General features: G+C 44.9%; 1 protein-coding gene across 5 annotated transcripts in view; it reads right to left on the bottom strand.

Annotated features, from left to right (window-relative positions):
• Positions 1-19791, bottom strand: part of RACGAP1 (Rac GTPase activating protein 1) — a 33190-nt gene extending 13399 nt beyond the window's left edge. Inside the window, exons 1-4 of one of the 5 annotated variants that reach the window (XM_060113419.1) lie at positions 15444-15574; positions 14833-14861; positions 6275-6363; positions 438-640 (exon numbers count right to left, since the gene is read on the bottom strand). In XM_060113419.1, coding sequence (XP_059969402.1) covers positions 438-640; positions 6275-6359 — 288 coding nt within the window. In that variant the 5' untranslated portion in view covers positions 6360-6363; positions 14833-14861; positions 15444-15574. Of the gene's footprint in view, positions 1-437; positions 641-6274; positions 6364-14832; positions 14862-15443; positions 15575-19725 lie in introns of those variants that run through there. The other 4 variants (XM_060113416.1, XM_060113420.1, XM_060113417.1 and 1 more) reach the window with 4 other exon arrangements.
• Between the last annotated feature and the right edge of the window lie 7192 nt (positions 19792-26983).

Genomic DNA, 26983 nt, shown 5'->3' with positions numbered 1-26983 from the left:
TCTATCCCTTTACCCTAAATTAAGAGCAGTGATGAAGGAAAGACTTAAGAGTTGTCCTGCCTATATCAATGACAAAGTACTAGCTATTGATATCTTATATGAGGATGTTCTAGGTAGCACTTATAATCAACAATGAGATCAAATATGCTAAGATTTCTCCGCCTTTCCCCCTAATTTTAATTCTTTAAATTCTCATTTGAAATCTGTCTATTAAGTAAAAGTTTCAAGTCTAAAGGAGAAAAAAATTTTTAAATTTAAATTTCAGCCTATGAAGAATAGGATTCCTTGGCTGCAATTTCAGCTCCAATCATAGACAAACTGCTTTTAGTTATTTAATATAGCAGAAGAAACTGGGTATACCTGGGCAAGTGGAAACATTATCCGTTGATCTTCCCCCGTCCCCACTGTCACAGTTCTAGCATAAAAGCAATACACACCAGCTTTTCACAGTCAGCCTCAGCTCGTTGTCTCCGTTTGATCTCTACATCCACCTGATTGCGTGCATGCTTCAGCTTAACATCCAGAGCACTACGCTCAGTCTCTACTTTCATCAAAAGATCCTTGTATTTGCCCAGCTCGTGATCTGTTCTCTGCCACTTTTTACGGAATTCTTCAAAGTCCTTTGCCAACTGGATAAATTCTAAGAAAAGGGGGAAACTTTAATAATTCAAGCACCAAACAGAGTATAAATGCTCTAATAAATGAGTCCTCTGGTTAGTTTTACTCCAAATGCATAATTAAGGGACCAGATGAACTATGGGCAAATCCATCTGAAAATAACCAGGAGCGGATCCTGGATATATGTTCATCACTCTGGATGAGAGCTTTGTGGGGAGCAATTCCTACTTCAATAGGCCAGTTACTTTTGGCTTAGCCAGTGGCATCTGCTATGGAATAAGTAAGTCATTAGTCACCTGGCTCCAGATGTAACACTAACAGTGAAAGCTCCTGAACAGAAGGCAATCAAAGGGGATACCTTTGGGGCAGCTGTCACCCACCAGGACAGTTACAGCTATAAAACAAAAACAGCCTCCTTTAGAGTCACGTATTGCTGCGCCAGAGAGGCGTTAAACAGCAAATTCAAATGTAACTGCTGTAATATGCTCCAGTAGATACAGATTAATATTACAGATGTCTAGGCCTACAATTGCATTCAGCTATATAATTATACAAATACTGATTTGAAAGTGAAGAGCCAATTTGCTTTTGCTGTTTAACACAGCCCTGAAGGGTATGTAAACATTCCAGTTGGAAAGACAGAGGAAGAGAAGATCATACTAGCTTTGGGTGAGTCACTGATAGAGGAACATGGACTCCTTTCAAATGTCTGCAAAGAAAGTATCCCTTCTAAGGCAGCACCTCAAAGCATGATAACCCTGGTGGCATCCGTTCTTATCACCTGCTACTGGCAAAGACTATTCTATAATGCCTTACTATTCTAGTTAACCTCAATCTACCTCTAAGCTTCACTCCACCAGCATCATGGAGGAACTTTCCAAGGTGTACATCTGCTGCAGGTTAAACTAACCCAGTTTACGGCTGAAACTAGGCCAAATTCACACAAAGCTAGCAGATTCTCAGGTAGTAAGGGTACTTTTCCCATTTGAATTTAACCTGAGAGCATAGAAATAATATAGTGCTTTTTTAAAGCAATTTTAATAATTTGACTAAATTTCAAACTTACAAATTAGGATAACAATTCGATCTAGAGAAACCAAGTCTGACACATAGGGAAACAGGTTTTTAGTAAACAATCGATTTTAGCAAAACAGGATATTATGACCTAGTTACCTTAGACAATACAAATATCAAGGATCTCAAAAAATAAAATATATTATTACAAAATTCAAATAGTTTTAAATGATATACTGGTTTAGTTAACAGTTTGGAACACATTACTAAGGGTTTTTTTCTCCTTAACTTAAACAAGAAGAAAACAAACAACATATCCTTTTGCAAATTTAACTATTTCAAAATTACAGATTCATAAGAAAAAATTAAACACAAGAGCTGGTTCTTAGCCATGTTTACTCTCGCGATTCACCAAGCAATGCACTTATTATTTGTGTACTTTTTGATGTATGTGATACTTCCATTTTAAAGAATAAAGAACAGGAAACACACTTTTCAACTACAGTCTAAAAACTTTCTAGCTCCACACTGTGGTCAATTAAATGTTTCTAAATATAGTGTTGCCTACACACTCAAATATTTACTGAATTAAAAAACACTTTTGAGAATGAAAAGATTTTCATTTGACCTAATTTTGCTGGCTTGCTTGTTCCTTAGGATACTCCTTGAAAAGTCTTATTAAATTGGGGTTTTAATTCCCATTCATCGTTAATTGGCATACGTTACAGGTCTAACTGAATTGGATAACAGAACTGAAACCAAATAAACTATCAGTTCATTTCAAGGAAGGAGTTCCTATTTTAATAGTACAAATGGTTAAATTACTAGTTTAGTTTGTTAGACCAAAACCAGAGCATTTGCATACATGACTAAGATATTACTTTTATGTACAATTCTGTTATGAACTAATTGTGCTAGCATGGGTCAAAAAGACACTTTGGACCACATACCAGGAAAAACTTTGATGTCGGAGATCAATAAACACAAATGGCATTTTTTTGGTCGGTGTGTGAATCACAATTCACTTTGGTACTAGGCCCTGTCATGAAGTATACATTCAAAAGGTTTATTAAATTCAAATTGTCTCTTTAAAAAAGTTATGTGTATATTAAATTACAAAATGCATCTATCAAAAAGGAGAAAGGAGAAGGGAAATTTCCTTAAAACAAATTAAGAATAATCTTAGATCCATTAAAAAAAAATCAGGACTTGGTTCATAGTTCGGCAGAGAGATTAAAGCAGCTCCAGAAATCCTGTTTTTTTCAGCTCACTCCTGCTAGGGCCTTTGTATAGGCTCTTGTCTTTCTCACTACCTTCTAAGCTTCTTAAGGGCAAGGACCCTGTGTCTCTTCTGCTTTTTTATCCCCAGGGCCTTACACTCTACCCAGCACATAGTAGGCACTTAAATGTTCAATGAATGACTGAACAAAATTGTTGTTCAGATCAAATTTAAACTCCAGGCATCCAGGCCCACCTCACCAGTCTGATCAAACTTCCCATCACTACCCAATACCTCTTTCTAGCTAAACCAATTTGTCCCTGCCTCAGGAAAGACCTGTGTTCATTTCTGTCTTCTCACTTAGGATCAAGCTATGCTCTCCAAATGGAATGCCCTACCTACTCTTCTTCTTCTTTTTTTTTTGGCTGTGCAACGCAGCTTATGGGATCTTAGTTCCCTGACCAGGGGTTGAACCCGGAACCACAGCAGTGAAAGCACTGAGTCTTAACCACTGGACCGCCAGGGAATTCCCCACTCTTCTTTATGTATCCATTTTTCTAGTCCCAACTGCTCTGTGAATCCTTTCCTAATTTATTTGCTCCATTTTTCTATACTTCCCCAAAGCATATATTTTTATACTTGCATTATCTTCTGTTTCATGAGACAGAATCCTGTCTCTGAAACTTAAATACCTTAATTTTCTTGAAGACAGGCACCATGTCACATACACTTTAGTATCACCTACTGCATACAGCATAGCACCAACCTAGTATGGTGTTGGCACACAATAGGCACCTGATAAATATTAAGTTATATTTATTCCTAATTTACACACCAACGTCAAAAAAGTTCAGGCGTCCCATGATAAAAATAGAAGACAAAAATCATGTAGACTGGGGAAAACAAAGATAAAATATCTAGACTATTAAAGTCATTTTATTTGAATATTAACTTTCACTCTGATCTTTAGGTAACCTTGGACTTAGCTTTAAAAAAAAAACTATAACTATACAAAAAGGAGAAAGAGGAATGAAGTTATGATGAAAAGCAAGAGTAAGGAGTCAGGGGACACGTAGGAATGGGAGGAATTCCTAGGATCTAAGAAGAGGACAGACTGGGGTGGTTGCAGAAAAGGAGATTCTAGAGTCTAGAAAACACTAAGCCACTTTAGTTCCTCAAAATCCAACATTCCGGGACTTCCCTGGTGGTCCAGTGGTTAAGACTCCACAATCCCAATGCAGAGGGCCCGGGTTCAATCCCTGGTCAGGGAATTAGATCTCACATGCCGCAACTAAGACCTGGCAAAGCCAAAAAAAAAAAAAAAAAAAGCCAACATTCCAAGTTAGGGATTTGGAGAGGGAAGAAAACGTACCTCTGGGCTTCCCTGGTGGCACAGTGGTTAAGAATCCGCCTGCCAATGCAGGGGACACAGGTTCAAGCCCTGGTCCGGGAAGTTCCCACATGCCGCGGAGCAACGAAGCCCATGCTCCACAACTACTGAGCCTGCGCTCTAGAGCCCGCGAGCCCCAACTACTGAGCCCGTGTGCTACAACTACTGAAGCCCGCATGCCTAGAACCCGTGCTCCACAACAAAGAGAAGCCACCGCAATGAGAAGCCCGCACACTGCAACAAAGAGTAGCCCCTGCTCACCACAACTAGAGAAAGGCCGCGCAAAGCAACGAAGACCCAACGCAGCCAAAAATAAATTAAAAAAAAAAAAACCAATGTACCTCTATTTTATAACAGAAATCAAGGGAAGATAGAAATTTGCTTATAAAATAAAGGTTCCTGTAAAAATAAATATCTTGTATTTTGGGGGGGCATAATTATCTCAAAAGGTATTTTCACAGCTAGTATCTCATTTATCTTGAAATCCTCATGGCAAAATTCCTTTTTTACAGCTGGAGAAACAGACACAGAAATAACAGTTAAAAGCCAGCACTAGTTACTGAGACTCCAAACCCCAGGTTCCTCCCTCTGCCCCCAAATACTATCATCTGCCTCCTCCTAGAGATCTTAATCACAATCTCTTCCACCCATTTCTCCTTATTTGCACCTTCACAATCACCACTCCAGTTGGGGCTCCCCATTGCCTTTCCTGAGCTATGGCAACCATGTCCTAATCAACCTCCCAGCCTCCACTTCTGATGCAGCCTCCACCTCTGCCAGGGTAACCTTCTAAAAGCATGGTTCTGATTAAACCACTTCCCTTTACTCTTATTCCCCTCACACTCCACACCCTCTTGTCTCCACTCAGGTGGCTCCCCTGACCCTAAATGCCCTCTTTCATGTCTGTCTGTCGGGATCCTACCCTATACCTAATCTAAGGCTCAACTCAAACCCTACTTTTTTCCATAAAGCCATTATTTGCTGAGTGAACCTGAATTTTAAGATCTCTTATTCAATACTCCTCCCCACTAGACTCCAAAGCAATCCATCTTCTGAGATGATGTGACCTCAAAGAGAAGCCTAATTAGTATGCCATCATGGTTACTGAGTTGGTACCAGATGATAGGGTCATGCAACAGCTATTAGAGAGAGAAAATAGAATATTGTTTTGAAAGGCCTGTAAGTAGATGAGAGCTATCAAAAACATGAATCAAATTAAAGAAAATATTGAATGGCACAAGCAAGACACCATACTAAGTACTATGGAGATTGTTTTTTTCTTTGTTTTTAAGTTTAAGACACAGTTCTTGCATTACTTTTGTTCCAATGAGACTGACTTAACAGCAACACCCGCTAAATTAGGTATACATGAAAACCTGAAATAGGAGAGCATGATAACACAAAGAAAAGCTGGTAAAGAAAAATTCCCTTACATCACTTAGGTCAGTGCTATCAGCCCCACCTTTCTTTCTCACTAATCTACTTCCCAGAAGACTACTGTGTCACCACTTCCTTTTTCTTCCCAGCTCTCCACCCAACCTCAACCCTTTATTACAAAGCATCAAATAGGTAGGTGAAAGCAGATGAACTGTCCCTCCTTCAAAAAGAAACTGTCATTTTTCTCCTCTTCAATTGAAAATGTTTTATAGAACACAGGGAAAACCCAGGATAAAAAATGTAGACAACTACTACTCTAAAGAAAAAAGGCAACATCCTTAGAAATTCAGTAGATTTTGCCCAGTTCATGATAAGAAAATGAAACTGATGACTAATGCCAACTATTTAGTGAAAAGAGAACCTTGATAATGAAAAAAGTCCGGGTAAAACCCATTTAAAAACAACTACAGGAAAATAAGTGACCATTTAGAATGAGTGTCCATTAAGCTTTGACCATAGATAAATGACCATCATTTTCTTTTTAGATAACTCAAATGAAAAGCAATTTTAGGACTGGAATACACTTTGGCTTTGCAGAAAACCCAAATCTGAAATCTGTTTTTTCTCTTCACACAGGCCAGCTCAGAATGACTTACGGACTTCATTTCCTTCACTGAGAATCTCCATCCGGCGTACAAGCTGCTCAAACAGATTCCGCATATTCAGCATCATAGTCTCCATCTTTCTGCCAAGAAATCAAATATACATTAGGGGTCCTGCCATCTCCCCCAGACAAAAGATTCAGGAGCAATCCAGTACAGTGATCAGTGACTAACATCTGGACTCTTCCATGTGTAGCTACCACTATGAGAATCTCGAGCTAACAACTGATGTTTTTTGTAATCCTTATTATAAAAACAAAGTTGGAATGTTTAAGACTCTGAGACTCATTTGAAAATTACAAACGCATTTCAGTCCCCTGAATATAACACCCCTTCCTGCCTACTTCTTTTCCTCCACTCTGCAATCACTCTGGAGCTGAGAAGCAATTAGGGACAAGTATGTCAGTTGATTACTAGGTGACCAACTACTTAGTCAAGCCTATCAATATAACATTTTTGCCACTTTAATCCTGCTGCACTTTGGAGACCTTCAATGTAACTTAAAAGGTTTATTTTTAATTTAATCTTTAGCTAGTACCCCTGTTGCAACTGTCTTTTATAAAACGCAGGACATGGTCAGCATATTTCCTACCAACAGCACAGATGACGTCACACAAGTGATTAAGTGGGGAAATTGCCAGCTCAGCAGCTCAAGAATTATTTCTGTAATGCAGGGCTCTCTGCTGGACTGCGCGCAGGGACTATGTCTAATAAATTTATACTAAGTATAGGCAAAGGATTATGTTGTACCATATTCTGGCATCAAGGAGACAATACACCACCTTCACAGTTAGAAGGGCAAAGGAAAAATCATTTGCTACTGTGTTCTGTAATAGTGAATTTCAGTCTTCATATTTCCCCCCGCAAAGACTTGCTGATATTACATTAAAAATGGTGTCCTTACAGGCAGTTCTATTCCAAATAGACTTTAACTGGGAACACTTTGAGGAACTAAGATCTTCAAGAAAGAAAGAAATCAGCGGGACTTTATGAAAATTATCAAGGAAATGAAATTAAAATATCAAATTTCATTTGAAAATTGAATGTCCTCAGAAACACCATTAAAGGATTCTTCTTATGTTTCTCCTAATCACCCCTTCAACATTCTAGTCCAGGCCCTTTTTTCATGCATCTAAATAAAATTTTAAGAACTCTTTTACGAAGGTTTAGTGATTTTACAATGTTTGTAAGATTGTACCATAAGCTATGAGGGCAAGAAAGGGCAGAAAAAACACAAAGGAAAAAGGAATATATAAACATAAAGATATTTTCTATTAAATGCTACAGATTTATTCATTTGTACTTGTATGATGGTTGCTCTAATAGCAAAAAAGCTTTCAGTTCCAAGCTTGGATGCAATATATACATGAATTAGGGCTGGAAACCAAGATTTTCAAATGGCAATGTATCTGTTCCAAGCTACATAATCACGGCAAGCTGCTAAGCAACCAGACCAACAAATTTATTACAAAGCTCTTCCTCTAAACTAAGAACAAAAGTAAAAGAATAGCATTAAAACTGGTAGGAAGAGATGTGGAAGTCATGGAGATGCCCATGGGTTTTAACAATATGACAAAAAAGGCAAATACTTCTAAGTGCTACAGGACAGAAAACAGGGGCAGGGCATTCAGTAGCCTATTCAAATGATGATTTCCTTTGGCTCCCAATAAAGACAGTGATCAGTTTTGTTTTTGTTTTTTTTTAAACATTTATTGCATCCAGCATATTTTTGGGGGGCTGCACCTCACAGCATGCAGCATCTTAGTTCCCCAACCAGGGATTGAACCCGAGCCCCCTGCAGTGGAAGCGCGGTGTCCTAACCACTGGACCACCAGGGAATTCCCAGTGATCAATTTTTTAATTTTTATTTCTTTGGCTGTGTTGGGTCTTTGTTGCTGTGCGTGGGCTTTCTTTAGTTGTGGTCAGTGGGGGCTACTCTTCATGTGGTGCGCGGGCTTCTTATTGTGGTGGCTTCTCTTGTTGTGGAGCACGGGCTCTAGGCACGTGGGCTTCAGTAGTTGTGGTGCATGGGCTCAGTAGTTGTGGCTCTCAGGCTCTAGAGTGCAGGCTCAGAAGTTGTGGCGCACGGGCTTAGTTGCTCTGTGGCACGTGGGATCTTCCCGGACCAGGGCTCAAACCCATGCCCCCTGCAGTGGCAGGCAGATTCTTAACCACTGAGCCACCAGGCAAGTCCCCCCAGTGATCAGTTTTAATATGGGGTATTACTGGTTTCTATCATCTCTGCACTCATCTGTATATTCTGAGACTATAAGACAGTGAGCTCAGTACATAGGGAAACTTCTATCTGTCTAGGAATGCAGAAAAGGAAAATGTGACAGAGCAACTAGGGTACTGAAAACTGGTTATTTAAAAAAAAAAAGAAAGAAGGGACTTCCCTGATGGCGCAGTGGTTGAGAACCCGCCTGCCAATGCAGGGGACACGGGTTCGAACCCTGGTCCAGGAAGATCCCATGTGCCGCAGAGCAGCTAAGCCTGTGCACCACGACTGCTGAGCCTGCGCTCTGGAGCCCACAAGCCACAGCTGCTGAGGCCCGCATGCGCCTGGAGCTCGTGCTCTGCAACAGGAGAAGCCACCGCAATGAGAAGCCTGCGCACCACAGCAGAAGTGGCCCCCGCTCGCGGCAGCTGGAAGGCCTGCGCGCAGCAACAGAGACCCAACACAGCCAATATATATATATATAAATGGCACTACCCTTAAACACACACACACACACACACAAAATTCAGAGGGTTTTTATGTCTTAAATGACAATATAACAACCTGATTCCTTGTCTCCTTTAAGAGAAACTCCTCATTTTCTCAAGTTCCTCTATTCTTCTTTCCTATTTTCTTTGTGCATACCACTCCCTAGAGTGAGTGCTGTGGGAAGATACTTTCTTGAAAACACAACCTGATTCCTGAAAAGACTATAGACACAGAGTACCTACCTGTGGACATCTCACCATAGTAACTATTATCTCATAGAACTACCTCGATCTACATTGTTCTCCTATCACTGTTCTCCTATCTCCTACTACCTAGGAGATAGCTGTTTGACTAAACATATCAAACTACCTCACTTTAGTCATTACATCTCTACAGACAACTCATCCACTTCTCTCTCCAGCCCTCAGCTCTCTCCTAAGTCAATCTTGTAACTCTCAATTTGTTTCGGATGCCCTGGATGTTGAGCTTGATTTTGAGACATCATTCTATCCTTCCACCACACATCATCAACTACTTTACCCAATGACCTACTGTACTCCCTCTCCTACCGACACCCAACTTTGATTTTCTTATTTTTATCATTCTCCCAGTCACTCAGTTCCAAACCTCAGAGTCACCTTAAGTTACTCCCTTTCCTACAAGTATAATCACCAAACTCTGTGGATTCTTCTCTCGTGTGTCATACCCAGCCTGTCATCACTTGCAGGTCATTAACACTCATTTCAACTGGCCTCCCTGCCCCCAGTCTTTCCCCAACTACTTTGCTCAATTGGCACTCAGACACCTCATACTCTAATTTAACTTTACCATGTTTCTATCCTATAACCCAGCTCAACTGTAGATTTGAGAGGAGAAACCTTACATTTGGCACTGCTGTACTGCACAAAGACACAGTATTTTTAAAAAATAGTTGATAAATCGAAGTCAGAGAACAAACACATGAACGAACACACACACACAGAGACACACACACACAGACACACACACACGCCCTCCCCCCCATGATTCTACTGTCAAAAGAATTTCCATTGTACCTGAACACCAATGTTTAATATAGATGAAAACAGAACAGTTAAAAGAAAGGTGAGGGGGCAGAAGCCCTAGGATAAAATTTTAGTTCTTGGGCTTCCCTGGTGGCGCAGTGGTTGAGAGTCCGCCTGCCGATACAGGGCACACGGGTTTGTGCCCCGGTCGAGGAAGATCCCACATGCCGCGGAGCGGCTGGGCCCGTGAGCCATGGCCGCTGAGCCTGCGCGTCCGGAGCCTGTGCTCCGCAATGGGAGAGGCCACAACAGTGAGAGGCCCACGTACCGCAAAAAAAAAAAAAAAAAATTTTAGTTCTATTTACCCGTTGTATAACCTTGCATAAGTCACTTAAATTCTGATAAACATCTATAAATGGGAACGATAATACTTGTCCTATTTACCTCACAGAATATTACAAATTAATGTAGGTAAAAGTTTTATACCGTATAAATTGAACCTCATTATAAGAATATAGGGTATTGGACTTCCCTGGTGGCGCAGTAGTTAAGAATTCACCTGCCAATGCAGGGGACACGGGTTCGAGCCCTGGTCCAGGAAGATCCCACATGCTGCGGAGCAACTAAGCCCGTGCGTCACAACTACTGAAGCTTGCGCTCTAGAACCCGCAAGCCACAACTACTGAAGCCCGTGCGCCTAGAGCCCATGCTCCGCAACAAGAGAAGCCACCGCTATGAGAAGCCTGAGCACCACAACGAAGAGTAGCCCCCACTCACCACAACTAGAGAAAGCCCCTGCGCTGCAACGAAGACCCAACACAGCCAAAATTAATTAATTAATTAATTAATTAATTTTTAAAAAGAATATAGGGTATTATAGTGGGTATAAATTTTTTGCTTTTGTTTTGGTCTGATTGTTGTTATTTACATCCTAGAACAGTGATTACCAAATCATAGCTGGAACCCAGATCAAAAAGAAAGGAGGAGATAGCAAAACTTGACCTGGTCTAGGCTCTTAAACAAGCTCTTCTACATGAGGCTCATAGCATCTGAAAAGAGTTAATTTTTCCTCTAACATAGATTTACTTTGGGCAATCCAAAAACAGCACTAGAAAATATAATCCTCTTCTCTTTATATGCTAAGGGACCATGTATTTTTATTAATGTGCTACAGAAGTGACTCTCAGGAATTATTTATAGATGCCAAAAATATCTTTCTGTATCAGTACTAACTCTGATATCTCAGCCAAATTGTAGCTTGAAAAGCTAAAATTTACTCATCCTATTCAATGTCAATTGAGAATGGCCTTAATTTTCCTGCTGGGTCACATTTTTACCCTCATGAATACTTCTGTATTTCCCCCCCTTTATTACTTAGCTCATAGCTAGGAGATACACTAATGTGAAAGGAAACAAAAACAAAGTCATACTGCAGTACATTGCTTTGCAGCTGTAAAACAGATGTCACTTTTTCACCACAGAGGCGGCTGCCTTTCGGGAAAGCTGAAATGATCCTTGTGTGTAGCAAGGAAATCAGATTGTTGAGTGCTTTAAACAAAAAGGTGCTAGAGAATCTCAGCTGTTATTGATGAGAAGCCCCAGAGGTGGAGAAGTCACTGTGTTACAGATTCCCAATCTGTGAGTATCCCTAAGGGAGCAATTTGGCATCACCAGGAAAGAGTCTCAGCTTGATGTGATTGCTTTGAGTCCCCAATTTAATTTCAATCACCCAGCCAAGAGAACAGAGATCATCCTTCAGAATAACAGACTATTACAGATCTTACTGCAGAGTATCCTGCGAAAAGTCTCTAGCCTCTTCTTCCTCCCCTTACAAACAACATTATTAAGAGACCTATACATCAGGTTTTAGATGCATTGAGGGTGTTAAATACTGTCACACAAAGCAGTGCGTTTTTCAGGGAAGAGTTTTAATGAAAAACATTCTCACAAACATTACTAAATCTGGAGAGTCCCAAGAAATCAACCATACAGGTTCTCTGTTCTCTGCTGCCAAGAAAAAACATTCCCTAAGACTGTCTCAATACTACAAGATTCTTTCAAATGAAAGCATTTCGGAATAATTCTTTTTCCCAAATGTCCAGCTTCTGCTTCACCATATCAAAACCTCCATTCAGCTGGCAGGCAGAAGGAATATCTTGAAACTGAATGTTCTCATGAGCAAGTCAATTGCAGAAAGAGTAAACAGAACATCCTCAGTCCAACATGAATGAAGATTAAAGTATGGAATGAGAGGGAACTTCCCAGCAGTCCAGTGGTTAGGGCTCTGCACTTTCACTGCCAAGGGCCCGGTTCGAGCCCTGGTGGGGGAACGAAGATCCCACAAACCCCTGCAGCATGGCCCAAAAAACAAAATGAAACAAAACAAAAAATGGAATGGGACAAGTTGAATTACTATTTTTCAGAAAATGATTGCCAGTGTTATGCTAAGTTCTCCTCTTATTTTTTCTTCTGTGAATTCCTTCCATTCCAAACTGTTCCATTCCTCAGGGTCTAGTATAAGTCGTACCAACTCACTAAAGCATTCCCTAACCATTTTAGTCCAAAATAACCTCTTTATTATCTATAACACTCATCTGGTAGATATAAAACACTGCCTCATACTGTTAATTTTCTATGTTCAAAAAAAAAAAGGGACATCCCTGGTGGTCCAGTGGTTAAGACTCCGGGCTTCTACTGCAAAGGGTGAGGTTCGATCCCTGGCAGGGGAACTATGATCCCCACATGCTGCAAGGTGCGGCCAAAAATTTTAAAAAAAGAAAAAAAAAAGTTATTTAATGGTGAAACTAAAACCTCACCACCCTAAACAACTATATGCACCTCCCTATCTAATCTTTGCCCATTATGCACCCATATTTCATCGAATTGCAATCATAGATTTATACATAATTTTGTGTTTTACTTTTTTTTAATCATGTTTCTTTTAAGTTACAAAAAGTTCATGAACATTTATTTAACTGTTCTCTTCCTTGGACATTTAGGTAATTTCGTTTTTCTGTTACATCTACTTAGAACCTCTCACATGGTCACTCCCTCACTTCCTTCAGGTTTTTATTCAAATGTCATTGCCTCTTACAGATGGCCAATAGGCACATGGAAAGATGCTCAACATCGCTAATTATTAGAGAAATGCAAATCAAAACTACAATGAGGGGCTTCCCTGGTGGCGCAGTGGTTGAGAGTCCGCCTGCTGATGCAGGGGACACGGGTTTGTGACCCGGTCCGGGAGGATCCCACATGCTGCGGAGCGGCTGGGCCCGTGAGCCATGGCCGCTGAGCCTGCATGTCCGGAGCCTGCGTGTCCGGAGCCTGTGCTCTGCAATGGGAGAGGCCACAGCAGTGAGAGGCCCGCATACCGCAAAAACAAAAACAAAAACAAACAAAAAACTACAATGAGGTACCACCTCATACAAGTCGGAATGGCCATCATTAAAAAGTCTGCAAATAAATGCTAGAGAGGCTGTGGAGAAAAGGGAACCCTCCTACACTGTTGGTGGGAATGTAAATTGGTGCAGCCACTATGGAAAACAGTATGGAGGTTCCTTAAAAAACTAAACATAGAGTTACCAAATGATCCTGCAATCCCACTCCTGGGCATATATGTGGAGAAAACTATGATTTGAAAAGATACATGCACCCAATGTTCACAGCAGCACTATTTACAATAGCCAAGACATGGAAACAACCTAAATTTCCATTGACAGATGAATGGATAAAGAAGATGTGGTGTATATATACACAAATAGAACACTACTCAGCCATAAAAAAGAATGAAACAACGCCATCTGCAGCAACATGGATGGACCTAGAGATTATAATAAGTGAAGCAAGTCAGAAAGAGAAAAGACAAATACCATATGATATCGTTTATATGTGGAATCTAAAATATGGCACAAATGAACTTATTTACAAAACAGAAACAGACTTAGACACAGAAAACAAACTTATGGTTACCAAAGCGGAAAGGGGGTGGGATAAATTATATGTGAGTTTGGGATTAGCAGAATCAAACTACTTTATATAAAACAGATAAAACAACAAGGTCCTACTGTAAAGCACAGGGAACTAGATTCAGTAAACTATAATGGAGAAGAGTATGAAAAACTATATATATATATATATATATAAAACGGAATCACTTTGCTGTACACCAGAAACTAATACAACATTGTAAATCAACTACACTTCAATTTTTTAAAAAGTCATTGTCTCATCCTTAACCACACTATTTTAAATTGCATCTTTCCCCCCAACACTTCTCTGCTTTATTTTGCTCAAAAGCACTCATCTCCATCTAACATACGTATATATTAACTTACTTATTTTGTTTATTGTGTGTCTCCCCAATAGTTTAAGTTCCAAGAAGGCAGAGATTTTTGTTTGTTCATCGCTGAGCCCCTGGTGCCTAGAACAGTGCCTGACACTTGGCAAATGATTACTAAGTATTCACCGAATAAATAAACTGAACATCACCGAGGACAGTGTTTTTCTTCAGGTGGCCGTATGCCTTAAAATGGATTTTCAAGGCTGGGATTACCAAGTCAGGGGGTAAAAACCTCTTATGACTCTTGATAAACAGTGCCAAAATATTTTCTAAAAGGGCTGTACTAATGTACAGTACTCTCAACAGTGTAAAGGCCTACTAAAGGTAACACAATCTGTTACCTTTCTAAGTTCTATTAACCCAAATAAACCGCAAGCTCCTTTTAAGCCAAGTAAGATTGTCTTGTACTTACATTTTGCACTTAATAAGTACCTGTTGAATGATTAAGCTATAGGAAAAGCGTCTTCTCTAAACACTTTCAATAACTCGAAAAGCTCACCTTCCACATTGAAGAGTATGATGACGTTTCTTTAAAAAAAAAAAAAAAAAAAAAAAAAGCTTATCTTCCCACCCACCCCACGTTTCTATGCACACCCTCTGCCGAGGAATGAAATCCTGAAGAGGGATGTATGTGAAATGGCCTCGTTGTTACTAAGGCTGGGATTTAGGACGGGAAAGGCAAGATGTCATTGCCTACCTAGACACACACAGCCCACTAGGGAGAGGGGCTCCACTCGGAGCCGCGCCGGCCTCTCAAACACCAGGGCTTGCTTTTCCCTTCGAAGAAGTCTTGTTCCTCTGTGGAGAACGGGCGTGTTAGCCCACCCACTCCCTAACTCTGTCTTTAAGTGAGAGCCACTTCTTTGGGGTGCCTCCTGCCCTGTTCAAGCCACCATCTCAAGACGCCCCCGGCTTTCCACAAAACACGGCGCCAAGAAAGAAGCAACCCACTTCCCAGCCACCACCCCCTCAGGCTGCCCGCGCCCCCGGCCCATGGAGAGCCTTCAAAGGAGGGGCTGTAGGTGCCGGCCTCCACCACGACCCGCGAGGGGGCCACGGCTCACAACCGCGGACGCCTGCCTCCCACCACAAACCCAGCGCCAGACCCACCTTTTCTCGCAACTCCCAGCACCCACTTGGCCGGGTCCCCCGGGCCCCACTTGGGCGGCCTTCCACTTCCCTCCGCGCCTCACCCAACGGCAGAGACGCTCCTCGCGGCCAGCTCGTGTTTGAAATCCGGAACCAACCAATCACAGAGAAATTTATTCCTCCCGCGCTGTTCCCCGCTACGCTGCGACGCACGCGTCGGGGCCACGGGGAGGGGGCGGGGACAAGGCTGAGCATGCGCGTTCTGATAGAGCGAAGCCAAAGGCAGCCATCTTGACTAAGGTCAACCGTTTTTTGTTTTTTGTTGTTGTTTTCCCCTTCCCCCCACCCCCTCCGGAGCCCTTTCCTGAAGCCATTCACGATACCATGTTGACTACGGGCAAGTGATACTTCTTGAGTGCAAATTATTCTTGGCCTTACTGTTTTCTCCAAACTGGGAAATAGGACTTTTGGAAACTGTTAACTGAACAGTGTCTCATCTCCCGATTGAATAGGAAGAATTCCGGAAGGAGATAGAACAGCAGTCATTTACAACCCTATATGCTGAGCTGTACACTGCCTTCATTCATTCCTGCATTCCAGGTTTTCATTTGACACACATTTATTAAGTGCACCAAATTTGTAACAAGGACTCTCCTAGGAACTGGAAAAATAAAGATGACATGATATCTACTTTCCAGTAGCTACACATCGGGAAAACAAAAATAAATATTAAATGAAAGCGCCATGATTTCATTTAATAAACGTTCATTTAGAACTTGGCATTGTGCTAACACGGGGCTTTCATACTTTCTTTTAATCCAAATCCACAGTGAGAAACAGATTTTGCATTACAACCACGTAGTACAGAACTCTGCTTATCTTACTCCATGAATGTATTTTGAACTATTTTTTTCCTATTCTCTTACCACCACCCCTGCCATGTTGGTTGTCCCTACCTCATTGAATTTATTAATGATTAGCTACCTGCAACTTGAAAAAAATACTGGCTAATGCATGCAAGAAGCAGTATGGTTTAAAGGGAAGATCACAGGTTTTATAACCAGAAAATTGACTCCATTTAAACAAACACTGTGGAGCACTTTTGTGCCTCTGCACACTGCTGAACCAGCTGCATCATCACTTTTTAACCCTTCTGTACTTCACTTCCTCCAACTATAAAACAGAAATAACAGTATCAACTATCTCACAGGCTTATTCCTAGATCAAACAGGAGAGTATGTGGAACACTATCAAAGTTTACACTTTGTAAACTGTAATAAAGATTTTTCTTATTATTAGGAAAGAGATGAAGAAATATTAACTGTACATATATTATCCCATTTAATCCTTTCCACAACCCTTCAACGTCAGGAGCACTCATTTAGTTGATTAGTTGAGTGCCTCCTACACCTATAATACAGTTAAACATATACAAGAACAGAATATGTGTAAAGTGCTTTAGAAGCACAGATGAGGAAGCAATTAATCCTATCAGGGGAGCGGGGAGTGTTAGAAAAGCCTACAGAGACTTGTTATCTGAGCTTGGACTTGAAGTATGAATAGGAATTTACCTGATACAAAGGGGAGGCAATTCCTGCCAATGTGACCTCTCAGAAATGAGTCACATTGTATATATAATAAATACACAAGCAAAGGATTTGTGAAGGTTTAGTGCTGTGAAGGAATATTTACCTTAACATGCAGGTAACTTTGGGGGTTCAGTGGGTGTGACACCTCTTGTGCAGCTTGGGCCTGAGGAGGGGAAGAAGCTAGCAAAGAATGACCAGACTAGGAAAGGATGGGACTTTATCCTGTAATTGACAAAATGACAAGACAATGGGGCCTGGGTTGACTCCGACTATGTTTGCATTTTACATAGGTCGTACCCACAAATGGCATGGAGGATTGTCTGGAGAGGGGAAAATCTGAAGGTAGAAAGACTCTTGCTTCATTGTTAGGGAGAGGACCTGAGCTGAATTAGGCCAGTGGCAGCAGGGATAGAAAGGAGGGGATGGGTGGGAAAGACATTCATGAAATGAAATGAATTTATTAAATGATTGGATCTAGGGGTTGAGGGAGAGAAGGGGGTATAAAATGACTCAGCTTTCTCCCTCTCCCTTTCACCCCTTATCCAATTACTTAGCGCAGCTCTTAAGTATCTCTTGTATGTACCCACTTTACTTCTTCCTACCTTCACCACCCTAATCCAATTCAGTGGTCCAAGCCATCAGTGAATCTGTTTACCCCTCACTTGCATTCTTTACATCCTGAATGATCTTTTTTTATTTTAATTTTTTAATATTTATTTAATTTATTTGTTTGGTTGCATGGGTTTTAGTTGTGGCATGCATGTGGGATCTAGTTCCCTGATCAGGGATTGAACCCGAGCCCCCTGCATGGGGAGCGAGGAGTCTTACCCACTGTGCCACCAGGGAAGTCCCCTGATCTTCTAAAAATACAATTCTAATCATGCCTCTCTTTTGTTTAAAACCATTAATGACTTCAACTTCCTCCTCAATAAAGACCAAAATCCTTACTAAGGCTCTCCTAACCTGGCCCTGGCTTGCCCCTAGAGCTGCACTTCCTGACCCTCTGGCGTTTGCAGTTCTTCCCCACCCTTACAGCCTCTTTACCTGGCTAAATTCTACTCAGCCTTTTGGGCAGCTGAGATGTTTTCTGCCTTGCTCAGGGAGGTCTCTGAGGCCTAGAGCCATGCTTTTGCTACAAGCTTCCCCATCATCCTCTTCCTCCCTGTTACACATGTCAGCTCATCTGTTTCATCTTCCTGGTTCTTCTAGTCACCAGCTATATGGCCTTTCAGAAGTCATCTGTGCCTTTGCTCACTCATCTATAAATGTAAATCATAATAATACCTATTTCATAGAGTTGTTGAGAGGAATAAGTGAGATATCCATGTAAAGCAGTTGGCACACAGGACTTCCCTGGTGGCGCAGTGGTTAAGAATCCTCCTGCCAATGCAGGGGACACGGGTTTGAGCCCTGGTCCGGGAAGATCCCACGTGCCGCAGAGCAAATAAGCCCGGGCACCACAACTACTGAGCACACCAGCCTGCGCTCTAGAGCCCGCGAGCCACAACTACTAAGCCCACGCACCACAACTGTTGAAGCCCCTGCGCCTAGAGCCTGTGCTCCGCCACAAGAGAAGCCTGACCACAACGAGAAGCCCAAGCACCACAAGGAAGAGTAGCCCACACTCCCAGCAACTAGAGAAAGCCGGCGGGCGGCACCAAAGACCCAAATGCAGCCAAAAATAGGTTTAAAAAAAAAAAGTTCACACAGTTCCTGGCACAGAATAAGTGCTCCGTAAATATTCCTGATTTTCCCTACTAGACTGTAAACTTTCAGAGAACAGAGATGGTACTCCTCTCATTTACTGCTATAATCTCTTGCTTTTGCAGCTCCAATAAATAGTCCTTTGGGTGAGCAGAGGTGAGTTCAATAGGATGGTGGAAGCATTCCACTCCATCACCCAAATTCTGTCCCAAATGATGGATGAGGGTTGGTGACACTACCCCCCCCAATTCCTCCCTCCACCCAAAGCACCACCACACCCCTCCCATTCCACTCAACCCCCTTCCCTGCTGCACCAGCCCGGTGAGAAGAAAGCACAGGAAAGGTGAGGGGGGGGGGCCGGGGGGGTCTTAAACCTCTTTCTTCCCAAACTATAGTTGCCTGGGTAGAGAAGCATCCTGGGGCTGCACCTGTAACGGAAAAAGCATGAGAACTGATGCCAGAAAGCATGGATTTGGTTCCAGCTCGGCCACCTATTAGACGCGAAATGTTGGCTGGTTTTTTAATCCCTCGCATTGGGACAGCCCCACGCACCGGATGGTTCGGAGGTGCCAGCGAGATAACGATTGTAAACGGGCCTCTGTCAGCTGGAACGCGCCGTCGGAGGATGCGTTAGCACCGCTGCGCCCGCCCTCGCCGCCGCACGAGGCAGAACCCTCACCCCACTCCGGCGCGCGGGAGCAGCTAATGGGATTTATGCTAATGCGAGGACGCGGATGACCGGCCGAGCGCGCCGCCCCGCCGCCACCCGCGCCACCCGCGCCCCACCTCTCGCCCGGCGGGCCGCCTGCCCAGAAATCGCGACCGGGGAACGGGAACCGTCCGTCGCTGGGCAGTGGGGGGGGCCTGGCGGGGCGGGGCGAGACTCGGCCCGTGGCGGCGGGCCGTCTAGTCGTCGCCCAGTGTTTGTCTTCATCCTTTCTCCCCGTCTCGGTTTTTATCTCCCAGTTCCTTCTCATTTGCTCTCCATCTCTAGAGGTCTTACACCCTACCTCCATTCGAGAATTACTGTTCCCTCCGTCAGTTACACCAGGACGCGTGGAGCACTTCCGCATTCCAGGCAGTGCGCTCAGCACCGGCGTGGGGTGGGGTACAAGCGGCGCAGAGTGCGGAGGTGGGGACTGTGTTCTGGGGGTTCGGGGAAAGCAAGCCCATTTCTGGCTGGGAATCAGGGAGGAAGAGGCGTCTGAACCGAGCTTTGAGGAATAGATAGGATCCCAACGGGGAGGGAGTGGGAAGTGAAGTAGTCAGAAGGGTTAAGAGGAAAATGGAGGGGACATCCCTGGTGGCGCCGTGGTTGGGAGTCCGCCTGCCAATGCAGGGGACACAGGTTCGAGCCCTGGTCCAGGAGGGTCCAAGTGCCCCGGAGCAACTAAGCCAGTGGGCCACGACTACTGGCCCTGCACTCTGGAGCCCAGTGAGCCACACTACTGAGTCTGCATGCCACAGCTACCGAAGCCCGCTCGTGTTCCAGAAGAGAGGCTGGCGGCAGTGAAGAGTGGCCCCCCTCGCTGCAGCTGGAGAGGACCCGTGGGCAGTAGCGAAGACCCAAGGCAGCCAAAAATAAATAAATAAAAATTTAAAATAAATAAAACAGGAAAACTGACATGAGACCCAGCAATTTCATTAAAACAAAATAAATAAAAGAAAATGGAGAAGTAAATCCAGCATGGCCGAAGTGCAAGGATCTTGAAGGGGGGTGGTAAAGACTGGAGGGAATTTTGAAATCACAGTATGAGAGACCTTGAATACCAAGACGAATAAATTAAGATTAATTTTCTAGGCACTAGTGAGCTATTGAAGGTTTTTGAGCAAATGGCAGGCGGGTACTTCTTCCTATTCTCTAAGAGAAGCAGCAAAGCATAGTGGTAAAATGCATGGGCTCTGGAGTTCTACTGGCCCTGGTTCAAGGTCTATCTCTGTCACTTATGAACTGTGTGATGGGCAACTTGACTTATCTGTGCCTCCATTTCCCTATCTATTAAATGGGGATGATAATTATAGTCTAAAGGGCTGTTGGGAGGATTAAATGAGACAGTGTTTGCAAAACTCTTAGCACAGTGCCCGGCACATAGTAAGTGCACCATAAGTATTAGTTATTATTACTTTGTGTCTCCCTGTCTTCTCTGTTTCTTTCCTCTCTTCCTTCTGATTCTTTCCTCCCTTTCATTGAAAAAACAGAAACAAACAAAAAATCTTCCCGAATCCGTGCTTTCCCTGCCCCATGCCTAAGAATCACCCTCTCACAATGAATAAAGCGTTGAATTAAATCAGACTCTAGTAGAACCAAGTCCCCTTCAGAAACATACCTGTGCCTCTCCCAGGTGCCCAGGCTCAGCAGGGCCTTGCTTGGGGGAGGAGGTGTAGTTATCGAGGTCCTGAACTCATCTCTACTAGATTCCAGGCTCCTTGAAAGTCGAGACCACAGCTCATCCACCCTAACCTCTTCCCACTTCTAACAACATACCTGATGTTCAGTAGGTCCCTGCTCTAGACCAGTGGTTCTCAAGCATGCATCAGAATCCCCTCAAGGGTTCTTGTTAAAACAGTTTGCTGGGCTTCCCTGGTGGCGCAGTGGTTGAGAGTCCGCCTGCCGATGCAGGGGACACGAGTTCGTGCCCCGGTCCGGGAAGATCCCACGTGCCGCGGAGTGGCTGGGCCCGTGAGCCATGGCCACTGAGCCTGCACGTCTGGAGCCTGTGCTCCGCAATGGGAGAGGCCACAAACAATGAGAGACCCGTGTACCGCAAAAAAAAAAGAAAAGAAAAAGGAAAACAGATTGCTGAGCACCACTGTTAGAGTTTCTGGTCATTAGGTCTTTGGTGGGGCCAGAGAATTTGCATTTCTAACACATTTCCAGGTGCTGCTGTTGTTAGTGATGTGGGTACCTCACTTTGAGAACCACTGCTCTAGAATAGCTGTTGAATGGCTATCTCCAAGAAAACAAAGTAGCTTCACCACCCCTTTCCTATGCCCAGCTGGTCATGAGCATCCAAAATATGGATCCAAGGCCTAAAATCATGAAGAGTGAGACTCAGGAATTTTCTAAAAACTTCCCAAGTGATTCTGATGTGCAAACAGGTTTGAGTTCCACCAGCCTTGTATTGCTCCCCTGCACTCTCGCCCCGCTGACACTCCTGTATTCCCCTCCTCATTGTGTCCACCTCAGCTAACCCTGACCCAGCGAGGGTTACTGCCTGCCTGAACTTTACTCAGAGGACGCTCGGCTACTCGCGTTCAAGGTGGCCGGAACTGTAGGGAGACAGGCTGCGAAGAGGAAAGTAGCTGGTTCTGAAAAAAGACCAGAGATTTATGTAAATTGTAACAAGTAGCACTTACTACTAACTCTTAACGCTAAAGTTAAGTCAAGAACCAGTGATCGGAGTCAGGCCTGGAATCAAATCTGGGCTCTCTCCCTCTCTGCTCAACTTCTGCTGTCTCCCGTGTTAAATGAGAATAACAGAACCTACTTCACAGAATCGATTTGAGGATTAAAAAAGGAGATTATGGATGCAAAGTTCCCTTCCTCCGTTGATGCTATTTATCCAGAATTTTCACACACATTTCATTAGATTCTCAACAGTCCTGTGAAGCAAGAAAGGCATTATTCCCACAGGGAGGGGAATGTTCAACTGCTAGTTCCCTCCCGTATTACAGATGAGAAAGCTGAGTCTCAGAGAAGTTAAATGACTTGCCTGGAGTCTGTGCAGTTTGGGTAAATAGGGGAAGGGCTGGAAGCAGAGCGGGCTGCTCCTCTCCACTTACTCTCTGTTCCTTTGCCATCTCCTTCCCGTGGGCCGCTTTTACAGCTCCTCTAGGTGTGTCTTACCAGAGCTGAACGGAAGGCAGTGGGGGCGGAGTTCTCTCTGCACCTCTCGGGGATGCTCCTGCTCTCCCGCCCACCACCCAGCCCTCTGCCTGCAACCTCCTCCCTATTTCGGCCCCTCTAGGACTGATACTGGCGGTCTCTGTGGCAAATATCTACCCTGAATTCAAATTCTGGTGCAACCCCCTCATGAGCTGTGTGAATTTAAACAGATCTCTTCCCCTCTCCAGGCCTGTCTTCTCATCTGTGACATGAGGAGTGGTTTAAATCCATGGTTCCGGGCCTCCCTGGTGGTGCAAGTGGTTGAGAGTCCGCCTGCCGATGCAGGGGATACGGGTTCGTGCCCCGGTCTGGGAGGATCCCATATGCCGCGGAGCGGCTGGGCCCGTGAGCCATGGCCGCTGAGCCTGCGCGTCCGGAGCCTGCGCGTCCGGAGCCTGTGCTCCGCAACGGGGGAGGCCACAACAGTGAGAGGCCCGCATACCGCAAAAAAAAATAAATAAATAAAAAATAAATCCATGGTTCCCAAATTTAGAGGCCTTGGAGTGATCACAGGAGATTTAGCTCCTTGCTCCATAAAGACTGTGAGTAACCCATCTGTGTGTAATTAACTGACCGTGTAACTGTGTGATTGCTGGGGGATGAATAAAATACAAATGAGCTTTAATGATGAGATCCAGAGCTCAGTCATTATGTGTTTTCTCAATCAACAGATATCAAAAATACAACAACTAGAATTCCCTGTCAGACCAGTGGTTAGGACTCAGCACTTTCACTGCCGAGGGCCTGGGTTCAATCCCTGGTCAGGGAACTAAGATCTTGCAAGCTGCGTGGAACGGCCAAAAAAAAAAAAAAGAAAGAAAGAAAAATGCAACTACTAACATGTCAGGGCCTTGGAAATGTTTTGGAATGAAAAAGTTTGGTAATCCTTTGGAGGCCCTTGGAGCTGCCATGCTACAAAGCTACAAAAAGAGAAGGGGCTTTCCGCCACCAGGGGGCGCTGCAGCCCGGTGCTATATGGAAACTGAGGGCCGCGCGTGAGAGGGCGGTTCCAAACTGGGAGAGGGTGTGGCCTTGGGTCTAGAGATCACAACTGAGACCTGTTACACATAAGGCTCTGTAAGGGAGATGTACCTCCAGAGCTGGGGGAGGAAAGGGACCCAGAGGCGACTCAGCGCAGTGCAGACACGTAAGTCCCATCTGGTTGGACCTTGAGCTCCAGTTCCTGGCCTGGCACGTAGAAAAATTCTCACATTTCACTTCAGCTATCTTCAGGCAAGGGAAGGGACTGAGGAAAGAAAAGGTACCAAACGCGGCACGGATGGTCATCCCGAGTGAGTGGTCTTGGCACGAACCTCAGGAGTGTGGGGAACAGGTGGTGATCTGTGGAGGCAGGGAATGCTTTCCGAAGGTGGCGTTGGGGGCAATCAGAGAGGAGCAGGAAGGTCAGTTCAGGCAGAGATTCTAACAAAGGAATCATTATGAGAAGACTTTTGCTGAGATGTGGGCCTGCCTCGCCTGGCAATAGGAAGCAGCAGCTCACAGCCAGAGAGGAGGACAGGAGAGGCCGGCACCCTCCTCCGCTGTCACCCTCCCGCCCGCCCCACCCCAAACCTGCTGAACCCTGGGCAGAGTTCTGACCCAGCTCAGGCTCTCCAACCAGGAATTTCCCTCCGGCAAGGGCCGGAGAACGATGAAGAGAGAAGTAGGTTCCCACACAATATACCCCAGAGGCTGAGGCCCTGTCACACTCATGAACTGTCAGGATCCAGAAAAGTTTCCAGATCAACCTGAAGGTGCACGCAGACAGACAGGTGCTCACCTTGACAAACTCTACCCTACCCTGGGACAGACAGACAGACAGACAGACAGACAGACACACACACACACACACACACACACACACAAGCTCAGGCTTGATTTTAGCCTTCTCAGGGCCGCCAGTGGGCTCTGAGCACCAGATTCCTTCCCTCAGTCACTCAGCCTACCTGACCCCCTTTCCCCCTCTGCCTAGGCTCTGGACACCAGCCCTGACCCCCAGCCTGAGTGTCTCTCAAACACTACTCCTCCTGCCCTCCCACACCTCTGGCCCTCCCAGGATGCCTTTTTGAGGTTGCCAAGCTTGAGTGCCCATCTAAGCAGCGAAGACCAGCAGGAGAAGCAGCCAGAGGAGCACGGGAATTCACACTGGTGAGGCTTCTTGGGCAGCAGAGTGGACAGCAGGATGGACAGGGTGGACTGGCCACTCTGGAGAGGGTGGGCACGCCCTGCCTTGCCCCATCTCAACAGGACCATCTCCCAAGCTTAGAATTTTGGCTCCAACACACACACACACACACACACACACACACACACACCAGGCCTGTCTGCTCTGCAGAAGTCTGTTTCCCTGGGGCTCTAGGCCCTGTTTCTTCATTGCCCACCAAGCCTTTCCCATCTGCTTTCCCAGGGGAACCCTCAGTTATGGGCCCCCCCGCAGAGATCTCCAAATTTTCTAGTCTCTTTCAGCCTTCCGGAGATAAGGCATATCAAATCTGCGATCACTGCAGCTGCCCCAATTCAACCCAGCCCCTACACTTCCCACCTCGGTGCCTCCCTCCTGCCTCATGAAGACTTCAAGGCTGGGAGGGAGGTCAGAATGGAGCCCATCCTGGCGAAATGAGAAAAGATTAGAGCAATACATTTACTGTCAATGGCAATAAGGCTGCCTGAACAGGGGAGGAGGAATATTTGATTTCAGAATCTCCGGGGTCTCGATGGAGGGGCACTGGCAGCCTGTAGCCCCAGGCCTGATGGAATGGGGAGGGCTGGTCCCAGCCCCAGCCAAATGGGGACCCTGGTGCCCCAGCCCTCCTGTCTCTGTATGGACCCCATCCTCCACAGTCACCTGCTGGGTTCCAGTTCCCTCCTCTCCCCTCCCATCATTTCTCCCTTTCCACTGCCAAACTTGTTTCCCCGCAGCAGTTCTTCTACCGGTGCAGGGTGATGGAGCAGAAAGAACACTGCTCTAGGGGCTGGAAAGGAGGCCTGGGTTCTAATCCCCCTACTGCGTCCAATCCAAGAGACTTCCTGCAAGTCACTGAGCATCTCTGAGTCTGGGAACAGAGTGGGCTGGGGGACAACATGGCATTTGACATCCTGAGGTCACTGAGCCATCCATTGCTTCAGTGGTCTTGGGCAACCTCACTTAACGTCTCTGAGCTCCCATTCATCTATAAAGTGGGGGTGAAGCAAATACCAAGACCTAACTATTTCCTAGGGCAGCAGTGATATGAAAGCTGTAAACAATTGTGAGGGTTGCGATGTCTTGTTTACATGGAATTCGTGGTATGTTCCCTGGCTGAAGAATGGGACTGAGCTTAGACCAGAAGCTCCAGATGGTTCCTTCTGGCCCTAGGATCCTGGCTCTGGGCCCTGCCCTCCCCAGTGAGTGGAGAGTGTAACCTCTCTGGGAAGGCACATCAGGCGATTTCCTGGTCAAACAGGTCTGAGCTGAGGGGTCAACTGTCCTGGACCAGTCCTGAAAGACATTCTGGAGGGGAAGATTTTAGAAGCAGCTGGTCAATAGTATCTCCTTCCTAACTCCTCCTAGCCTTGTGTCCACATGTGAACGGTGCCCCCTGGAGTTGGGCAGTGTGGCATGTCTGCCGAGAGGGGAGCGAGACAACTGCGGCCCAGCCTCCAGGTGACGGACAGTGTGCGAGGCAGGGAGGCTAGGGGATGGACTTAACGTTTATTTCTAGGCTGCCTGGAAACACATGCTGTGTTTTTCATTTGATATGTGGTCTACACAGTAGCCTGAGAGGCAGGTATAATTGACACGGAGGTTGAATATCTTGCCCATTGTTATCTGCTGGAAGGAACCGTGACTCAGGTCTGCTGGGTCCCATCACTCCACACTGCCTCCCGCTGGAGCAGAAGGCTCGAGGCTTCAGCCTCAGGCCTGGCTCGCCATGGCTGAGCTGGGAAACTGGGCAGCTTTTTCAGAGCATGGCACTTCTTAACCAACTTAGCACAGAGGCTGCCTTGGAAAGTGTAGAGCCCCGCTCAAATGCGTTAGACCTCCATGTGCTTCTTTTCTGGTTCCAACCTCATTTCCCACCCCACCTCCTCTGCGTGGTCCTCCCCTCTGGCCAGATCTCCTCACTTCATTTTCCACCTGACACATCACACTGATTCCTCTCTCCCCCTCCCCCTCTACCTATCCAGATCTCACCAATCCTTTGAAGCCAAGATTAGGGGCTTCCTCCTCCTTGAAGCCTTTCCTACGACCAAAAGTGGCAATAAGCATAGACTTCCTCAACTTACTAGTCACTTTTTATGAATGTGTCCTGATTCCCCAAGAGAGTCCCCAACGGATTCTCCGAGGGCACAGACTATGTGTCCTACCTCTTTGTAATCTTGGGGCTTGCCTAGACTCTGGT

This window comes from Mesoplodon densirostris, chromosome 11, assembly GCF_025265405.1.
Source record: "Mesoplodon densirostris isolate mMesDen1 chromosome 11, mMesDen1 primary haplotype, whole genome shotgun sequence".
Classification (NCBI taxonomy): Eukaryota; Metazoa; Chordata; class Mammalia; order Artiodactyla; family Ziphiidae; genus Mesoplodon; species Mesoplodon densirostris.
This window is presented reverse-complemented; position numbering and strand designations above follow the sequence as displayed.